We start from the raw sequence: 10,000 nt of genomic DNA, 5'->3' as shown, positions 1-10,000 counted from the left end.
CATGGTGGTTACCATGGTTAGCGCTGTCATTTGTCAAACACTGGGCTGAGGCAGAGTGTGTTCTAGAACTGTCTGGGAGGAGGTGATGCCTGTCGCTGCTCCTTCTAGAACCCTCCGTCACAGACACATCATTCCATCATTCCATCATTCCATCATTCCATCATTCCTTTTGGTGATTTGAAAGTAAAGTAGGGAGATCCCTGGGAGAATTTCCCTCGCTGAAATAGGGAATACCCTTTACCCTAGCTGCATGGGTCCAGACCCGGTCTCCTCTGGTCCTCTAGGACCACCTCCACCTTCCTGGGTCCAGACCCGGTCTCCTCTAGTCCCTTAGAACCACCTCCACCTTCCTGGGTCCAGACCCGGTCTCCTCTGGTCCCCTAGAACCACCTCCACCTTCCTGGGTCTAGACCTGGTCTCCTCTAGTCCCTTAGAACCACCTCCACCTTCCTGGGTCCAGACCTGGTCTCCTCTGGTCCCCTAGAACCACCTCCACCTTCCTGGGTCTAGACCCGGTCTCCTCTGGTCCCCTAGAACCACCTCCACCTTCCTGGGTCTAGACCTGGTCTCCTCTAGTCCCTTAGAACCACCTCCACCTTCCTGGGTCCAGACCCGGTCTCCTCTAGTCCCTTAGAACCACCTCCACCTTCCTGGGTCCAGACCTGGTCTCCTCTGGTCCCCTAGAACCACCTCCACCTTCCTGGGTCTAGACCCGGTCTCCTCTGGTCCCTTAGAACCACCTCCACCTTCCTGGGTCCAGACCTGGTCTCCTCTAGTCCCTTAGAACCACCTCCACCTTCCTGGGTCTAGACCCGGTCTCCTCTGGTCCCCTAGAACCACCTCCACCTCCCCGGGTCCAAACCGCCTCTGGTCCCCCAGAACCACCTCCAGTGACTGGCCTGTCTGATATGACACTGTACAGGCAGGAGGATGGTGATAGGAGAGAGGGAGGGAGGGAGGGAGAGAGGGAGGGAGGGAGGGAGAGAGAGATAAAGAGAGGGAGAGAGAGATAAAGAGAGGGAGTGAGAGGAAGAGAGGGGGGGGGGATGGGGGTAGTTTTGTAATAATGATGAACCCTCAGGCTACACTCCACTCCATCCCACCCACCTCTCTCTCTCTCTCTCTCTCTCTCTCTCTCTCTCTCTCTCTCTCTCTCTCTCTCTCTCTGTCTCTCTCTCCCTGTCTCTCTCTCTCTCTCTCTCTCTCTGTCTCTCTCTCTCTCTCTCTCTCTCCTATTCTTTCTCCCTCTCAATCATCCCTGACCCTTGTTGTCATAGTGACATTCACACACACACACACACACACACACACACACACACACACACATACACACACACACACACACACACACACACACACACACACACACCTGTAGAAAATAGTTATTTTGTTCTATTTCAATGTAAAACTGTGTCATTAATCGTCATGGATGCATTCACTCCCTCACCTAAACACATTTTTATTGCTTCAAAAATAGTTTTCTCTCTTCCTCATCAGCGTCTTTAGGTTCACATCCAGGACGGTTTGGCTGTCCTGGTGTCTGAGTGGTTCTGGGGTTGTGGGGTGTTGGGGGGTTCTGGGGGGTGTTAGGTGTCGTGGCTGGCAGACGGGCCTCTCCTCCCTGGATGCCCCCGGGCCACGCTACTGCGCCAAGCCGCCGCCCGGGGTGTTTTAGCGGGCTGACAGCCGGCTGGTGGCCCCTCAATGCCGCGGAGGAAATTAAATTACTGCTCGGTTTGTAAACAACACAAAGCCGATGATCCGGCCAATTACACCTCAATGCGACGCGCGTGTACAACCGGAGAGTGTCATGAAAATCAAACGGCGGCAAAACGGCTCAATGTGACCGTGTTGAGGACCGGGGACGGCATGCAGAAGACAAATAAGGTTTAATTCTCCCTGGTTCTCTCTTCAACAAAATCATGATGTTATGTTATAACATAATAATGTCACAAATACATTTCTGAAAGCAGTTATGTTGAGACACAACCTGCGTGAGAAACATTCTTTTTCATAGATTTTTCCTCCTCGTGGGATTTGTGGAGAAAGGAGAGGAATAATGAGAGAGAAAAGACAGGATGTAGTAGTCTCCACACACACACACACACACACACACACACACACACACACACACACACACACACACACACTAGGCCTAGTTCCGCTAAATCAGACGTTTCGAGTTCATAGACCTAACTTGGGTACACAATAAAGCATGGCTTTAATTAAGCTGATTATTATTTTCATACATTTTCTTGTATTTATATTGGACTTAAATGTACGGTTTATTTATTTAAATCATGAGGCCTACTTTTTGTTCATGTCATAGTTTGTTTTACATTTACATTATCTTGCTGATGGGATCACGTTGAAATTGGTTGAGCTGAACATGTAGTATCTGTCTATGCGTTATTACAAACCTCCAAACTCTGTTATATTGTGTGGAATATATTGTCAATTTCTCATAATTTATGCTCAAAAGTTTTAAGTAGGCCTTTGGGTATATAATTACCACCGATATGTGTTGAGTCTCACCCGTCCTCTCTGTCGAGTAGGTAGGACTACAAGTTCTCTGAAAATTAAACTCACTTTGGAACACCTCAGCCGAGATGATCGCTACTGAGAAATCGATTGATTTGATTATCGGTGAATTACACTCAGATAAATAGTCGTCTTGACAACCAGAGAGATAAGCCAATCTCCATAACTACCGGGGAGGTAGGCTGAAGGGTCGGACTCATGAAGAGGATGGATTAAACATCCACAATACTCACAATATACAAAAATAATATAGAATAATGTCATTAATATGCATACACACCTATTTCCCCTGGATAGACTTGGTGTGGACACAGCCCAAGGCCGTGGCTTGCTCTCTACTAAATTAATGGAAAGTCCATTTGATGTAATAGTGGAATATTCATTTAATTGAATCAAAGATTTAATCGAACGGCCAAACATGCCTTAGTTAGGATGGGGAAAGATGTGGTCTGATGTCTGCAATAGTAGTCTCCACATTTACAATAACCTCCATACAATTGAGGGTGTTTTTGTATACTAAATATAGATATTTCCTCTGACGCCTCAAATTATAGAAATATAGTATAATTTATAGGAACAATTGAATGCCAGCCTCTTCAGTTAGATTTGATCTGATATAAAAAGTAAATAAAAAGATGTTCACAATTCATGAAACAGAATAAAACATTATTATATTCACAGAATATACATGCTCTACGTAAATTGAGGAAACAGTTGTTTACAAGTGTAAATTAGTGTAATACAGATTAACGATGACAATAACAATAACAATAGTAATAATAATAATAATAATAATAATAGTGTTCTCATTCTTCTTCTTCTTCTTCTTATTATTATTATTATTATTATTATTATTATTATTATTATAACAACAATAGGCAATGTCATTGCCTATAACTCAGACCTGCAATCTTCATATACAATACAATTGCCAATAACTACTTTGATTTAATTTAATAAATAGCATGGGCTACAGTACATACAAAAACATAATTCCGATATTTCCATGTATAAAGCAATACTAGTCTCTGCACAAATTGATAAAACAACAAACATATTTAAACGCCAATTGTCAACGGTATTACCAGGTGCTAATATCTGTAGAATATGTCTGTAGAATATGATTATATAATATCATTGTGTAATATTCTATTTGATCGTCGTTGTCTGTCTCTCGTACCTACTGTCCATCCTAACATCAGGACATCTCTCCATTCTCCACCGCCTCGCTGCGTCTATGCTTTTTCCTTCCTTTTGTTTGTCCTCGGGTGGACTCCGTCGACTCCGGCCGGTGAGGGTCGTCTGACGCGGCGGAGGCGCCAGGTTCTCCCGGGGGAGGGCAGACTGGGGGGCTGGAGGTCCGCCTGCAGACTGGGGGGCTGGAGGTCCGCATGCAGACTGGGGGGCTGGAGGTCCGCATGCAGAATCCTGTAATTCTATCTGCTCGGAATCCAACCTGATTACAGAGAGAGGACAGGCGAGAGGACAGGCGAGAGGACAGGCGAGAGGACAGCCAGACGCACCGTGACGCTCTTCTCCCGTTTTCCCTTTTTCAAAACAACTCACAAACAATATTTATCTTTTACCATCATTTATAATGTCCTTATCAAAATCTTATAACAAACTAGTCAATACTAGTCAATGTAGATATTGCATGCAATGCAAAGTCCATAAAAGTTGATATGATTGATAACAATACTGCTATCATAATTATATATTCATAAAATGTATATATATTATTTTTTATTATTATTAGTAGTAGTAGTAGTATTGTCATTATTATTATTATTATTAGTAGTAGTAGTAGTAGTAGTAGTAGTAGTAGTAGTAGTAGTAGTAGTAGTAGTAGTAGTATTGTCATTATTATTATTATTATTATTACTATTATTAGTAGTAGTAGTAGTAGTATTGTCATTATTATTATTAGTAGTAGTAGTAATAGTAGTAGTAGTCGTAGTAGTAATATTACTACATCGTAACTATTATGATAAAGCCGTTATAACATAATAATAATTTCTATTTTATTCAATTTTATTATATTCTATTATATGTTATTATAATCTATAATAATAATTATTAATATGTGTCCTATTATATTGTATTACGTTGTGTTGTATCATGTTAAGTTGTTGCATCAACATTGTTATTGTAATATAATATCTCTCTCAATCACATGTTCACCGCGTCAGTGTGCTTTACGGAGTCCGAGCGGGTCTGTAGTATTATCTACATTCCAACAGAAATTAATACAACTGCAATGTCTGCATGGATATGACTGAAGTCTGTTTTGAATATTGAATATTGAAAGTTGTTTCCATGTTGTGTAAAGTGTGGGATCAGCGCTCCGGGCCTCCAGCTGTCTGAGGTATCAGCCGGGCGGGTACATGTGTCAGTCAGGACGCGGAATGGGTCTTAAAAGCACCCGGCAGACAGGTGTCCGTGACAGTCCGTCAGGAGTTATTGGTCGGAGTGATCCTACTGAGCGTGTTTTTGTTCCATTCCAACATTTCTTGATTGGTTTATGGCTCCTTTTATATGGCGGTAAAATCAAGAGAGAGAGGGGGGGGGGGGGGGAGGGGAGAGGGGGGGAGAGAGAGAGGGGGGGGGGGGGGAGAGGGGAGAGAGAGAGGGGGGGAGGGAGGGGGGATGCTCTTTGTGTCTAAACTCCTCGACCCTTTTCTAAAACGCTGCACACGCACGCGAGTGGCTGGTGGGTCACTAATATATCGCGAGGAGCCAACTGTGACAAATTCCTTTTGTCTCCGGTTTGCCGGTACTTTATTACCCAGACGAGCAACACGCCCGGAGACACCGATTCATCACGCGAGGGCTGCGGCCCTCCGTGAGACAGGCCTCGAGGCGACCGGCTAAGAGCTTCATATTGCCATCCGAGAAGGGATAGCACGCGGAGAGCAGCTTGCGAGGAGGAGGAGAGGGGGAGAGGAGAGGAGAGGAGAGGAGGAGAGGGAGGGGGGAGACCAATTTGAGGGAGATTTTTTATTAGATTGGTTTAAATCTAAATAGGGGTGCAATCATTTTCCAAGTTCAGCTTAAATAACAATGATTTTGATGGTAAATGTTTCATGTCAGATCCACGGACATTAATGCACCATTTCATATCTGAGGGCTGATGTTTGGTTTCATCTTTTCGAAAGTAGCCGAATTGTTTGGTCTCGTTAATTCATGTATTTATTGCATGGCTCTGTTGTGAATTCTGCCTTAAAACAAATAACTAACTAACTAAATACATAAATAAATAACTATATTTATGTTGTGGCTGTAATGACTTTGATTTCAGTGTTAAATAGACGTAATGAAATGAAACACGAGTCAGGCTCGAGGTGTCAGCTCCAATCAGCGCGCTGCTTCTTACTGTTCAAAATAATTACACTTTAAAGTCATTAAAGGCAACCATTTTGCCTCCTCTTTGAATTGGATTTGTATTTAGCATCATATGTTGGCGAAAGTAACTCCTATAAGACACTCGACCGTTAACGAACATCGCTTGGCTCTTTTGAAATCTAATTTGATTGAAGTCAATATCGGGCTGGAAAAGAATGCAATTAGGAACGCTTTTCACATTTCTGCTGCTCAATGAATCCCTGTCCTCCAGTTAGCAGTCAGATGCAGCAGCTGAATGAACAGATAAAGGTGGAGGACTGAGATCAGGCAATCACACTGCAGGGTCCAATTTCATAAACGTGATCCAGGACTGAATACATGATTGGTCGGATCAATTAGCCAACAGAGACACGTGTCCCTGAAACGGTGTTCTGCTCGGTCCAAATCGGTGTCATCACAAAGCCTAGTCTTGTATTTTACTTTCATTAATTATCAGTGTAGTGCTCGTTAGTGGACCCGTTAACCGTTAAGACGCCATTTCCGTTGATGATTATTCTGACCTTGGAGTTGGGAGCCGCGCGGACCGCCTCCTCACCGTGCTGCTCTCGAGGCTCCCGGGGTTCCGGGACTACCCATGCTCGTGAGGAGCGGGAGAGATGCCGTTAACCGTTAATCATTATACCTCTGATTGAACGAGATGTGTGATTCATCAAGGCCGTTTAAACATTAATTCTGCCACATATTGACAATGCATCGCCCAGATTACCGTTAATGTCCCGAGACATCGCCTGTCGTCCTAACACGAGGCCGTCAGGTAGTTTGTGTGTAGTTTTATTATTATTATATTATTATATTAGTTTCCTAATGTGGTTTAACCTGCTAAACGCCTCGGACACATATTCGTTCCCTCCTTCTCTGTTTTATTCGATCACATTTAAAAACAAACACATCTTCCAGCGGGGTAACGTTTCCCCTCGTCCCCCACCCAGCCACCGTCCGTTATTGATATAGCTTTGAATTCTCACAATTGATTTTTATGCTTCCCTCTAGCCAGCTCGTGCAGTGGAGAGATATCTTTATTCGCACGGAAGCTGAAATAAGTGCGTAATAAAACGATGATATATTAAATTCGTTTTCCCCGTGTTGGGCGTTTATTATGAGTCATTTTTCATTTTTATTGAATTGAGGCCGAGCCGATCCGTTCTCCTGCTGCGGGCGGAGAGAGGTTAAATAATTTGTGCCAATCAGCATAGGGTTTTGCATGACCGAGGGCCACGAGAGATCCTGGTCCTCTTATGGACCTGATGGCATATAAGCTGCAATATATCCGAGCAGTGTAATATCTAACTGACGTTATTAAACCATCTCGGGTCTTCACCGGGACTAGGACGGCGTGTTTATGTCTTGCTGAATTGTGCACGAGTGTGAGTTTGCTGCCGTGTGATTTCATTTAATCTGCAGACAAAGTGTTGCTCATTGAAGTGTTGGACTAAATATCTCGTCATAATCATGCACACACACACACACACACACACACACACACACACACACACACACTGCACCACGTAGGGTAATGGCGGTGTGTCTTGGTAATAAGGAGGATTGTCTGTAAATGAGTTTATTTGCATGCTAGATTAGTTTCTACCTGGGTTATATTTTTGCTATAGTCTACCTCTTCGAAATTAATTAAGAGGATATCAAACCAACAGTCGTACACATGATGCGTAATAGCACATTTAAACAATACAATTATGCTATAATAATATGCCACCTATACATTATGGATAATAGCAATAATAATCTATTTGGCAGACTTTCATTTAATATCTTTTTTACAGTGCTAAACTGTTAAAGTTGATGATTGGTGATTAAACTCGGTTTTGACAATAAACTATGTTTCACTGATCCACCCAGGCGAGTCCCGTCGGCCAATAAACCAGGAGGAAAACGGCTGCGGCGTCTTTAAGAGCCGGAGACGCGCGGGGAGGACGGGAAGGACCAATGGACGGCAGGATGGAGAGATTTAGGCAGGAGGAGTTTCTCACCTGCTGAACCAAGTCCAGACGCACTGGAACACAGCAAATCTCTGCTCTGTCCAATTAATATCCATGTGTAGCACGGTTAGCACGGTTTACACTTCATTTATCCCGTCCCGTGGCACGGTGAGGCGCGCGTTGCGTCGCTTTTTGGAACGTGTGCGATGAGAATGGCGGAGAGGAGCGCGAGGATCTCCACGAGCGCCCGGGAACTCACCGGTTTACGGTTCGTCTGTAAGTAGTTTTGTCTGTAAATAGTCTGGAAAAACTATTGTAGGCTCCGTCTGGCGGTAGCTGTCTTCAGCTGAGATACAGGCCTGGACACAGACTGGAGGACATGCTACAGCTGGATCCCGTGTTTACGCTGCGACCCATTCTGGAAGGATTATTGGCAACAGATCATTTTAGACAACTTCCTGTGTGTTTTGGACAAATAATGGCAACGCTTCGGCCGGTGTCGGTCACGGACGGTAAGAGGACGTATCTTTAACTGAGAAGACCTCATCACAGAAGAGGGGCATCCTTTCTGCGTGTGATCCTGCGACAGGGAAACAGATAGGCCTTATACTGCATATATCACACTTTCCATCATCAACAGGCCGTTAATATCACCCTGTTCACCGAGGAGGAAGCGGCTGACGCGCGGATATGATGGAACACACCGGGATCGACGAGGTGAGCCAGACCCACCAGCAGCACGAGCCCATCAGCTTCGGGATCGACCAGATCCTGAACAGCACCGACCAACCGGGCAGCTGCATGCTCCCCAACCGGACCGGCGACACGGATTACACGCTCGCGCCCAACGTCTACAGCAACGGCTACGGCAGCGTCTACAACCCCGCGTGCTCCATGGCGGCCGGGCTCGCGGGCTCCTACAATGTCAACATGAACATGAACGTGAGCATGAACATGAACGTTAACGTCAATTCCCCCGCCGGTGGCGCCGGTGGCGGGGTCATCAGGGTACCCGCGCACAGGCCGGTGCCCCCGGCGCCGCACCCGCCCCCCGCTAGCCACCCGCCGGGCCTGGCAGCGGGCCTCCCCTCGGTGACTATGCCCAGCATGGGCAGCCTGGGCGGGGCAGCGAACTTTACCTTCCCCTGGATGGAGAGCAGCAGGCGGTTCGCTAAGGACCGGCTGACAGGTAAGACTGACCCTGAAGTTCACCTCCTCTGTACACCTCAGACAGCAGGCCGAGGGGGGTTCAGGACTCTCTCTCAGGAAGAAGACATGCTCTTCTCTCTTGCAGAGAGCTTCATACGTCCAGAGACGTGGTGGGTAAAAGTTAAACAGGCTACAATTATTCATATTTCCATTTTGTCGTGTGGAATAAGCTGACACAGCCTCCGTCAGATCATATCCCGGCCCGGGTCTCAGAGACGGAGGGCGGGGGCCTGAATGGACCATCTTGACACCGTCAATTACCGGGACACGAAGCCAAGACTGTGACAGGGTCATTTATCAATCATACACCGGACATATGGCTCCAGATATTAGATTTAGAATTAGGTCCGTCGTGCGTCTCTTTAGGCCGTTATTTACTTTATACGAAACACCAAAATATGTCAAAAAGATGAAGTCCGTGAACAAACAAAACCGTGTCTGAAACAAATAGACTGTTCGAGAAGTCATGTTTACCGTCGCCACGGTGCTCCTAGCGGCTATAAAGATGACAATAATCATTAAAATGTAATGTTAATGTAGCCGAATGGAAGAGGAGGGAGTGGAGGAAGATGACCGTGTATGCGCGTGTGTCTTTATCAACCGTCATAATCATAATAACACACTTTCAATCCTCGTTGTCATGACACAAATCGCCATGGACACACTGATTATTAATCACGATTATCGTTCAAAATGACGACCTGATTTAGATATCCCTCCTGTTCGGAAGATATGAGGTCGCGAACCCAAGATATATGTTTACTATTAAAACACAGCATAACAACTTAATAACAATAACACAATAACAATAACTTATACAGTGGGCAATAATACCATGCTGCATAATAATAATAATAATAATAATCTAATAACAATAACAGTAATAACAATAATGTTATCGTTATTGTTGACTA

General features: G+C 45.0%; 1 protein-coding gene across 5 annotated transcripts in view; it reads left to right on the top strand.

Annotated features, from left to right (window-relative positions):
* The first annotated feature begins 7,934 nt into the window (after positions 1-7,934).
* tlx2 (T cell leukemia homeobox 2) overlaps positions 7,935-10,000 on the top strand; it is a 17,878-nt gene continuing 15,812 nt past the window's right edge. For 3 of the 5 annotated variants that reach the window (XM_083686023.1, XM_083686022.1, XM_083686020.1), the window contains exon 1: positions 7,935-9,066. In XM_083686023.1, the coding sequence (XP_083542149.1) occupies positions 8,568-9,066 (499 nt within the window). In that variant the 5' untranslated portion in view covers positions 7,935-8,567. The remainder of the gene's footprint in view (positions 9,067-10,000) is intronic. The other 2 variants (XM_083686021.1, XM_083686019.1) reach the window with 1 other exon arrangement.

The sequence above is a fragment of the Argentina silus genome (assembly GCF_951799395.1).
Source record: "Argentina silus genome assembly, chromosome: 15".
Classification (NCBI taxonomy): Eukaryota; Metazoa; Chordata; class Actinopteri; order Argentiniformes; family Argentinidae; genus Argentina; species Argentina silus.
Note: the sequence above shows the minus strand (reverse complement) of the source record. Positions and strands in the feature narration are given on the sequence as shown.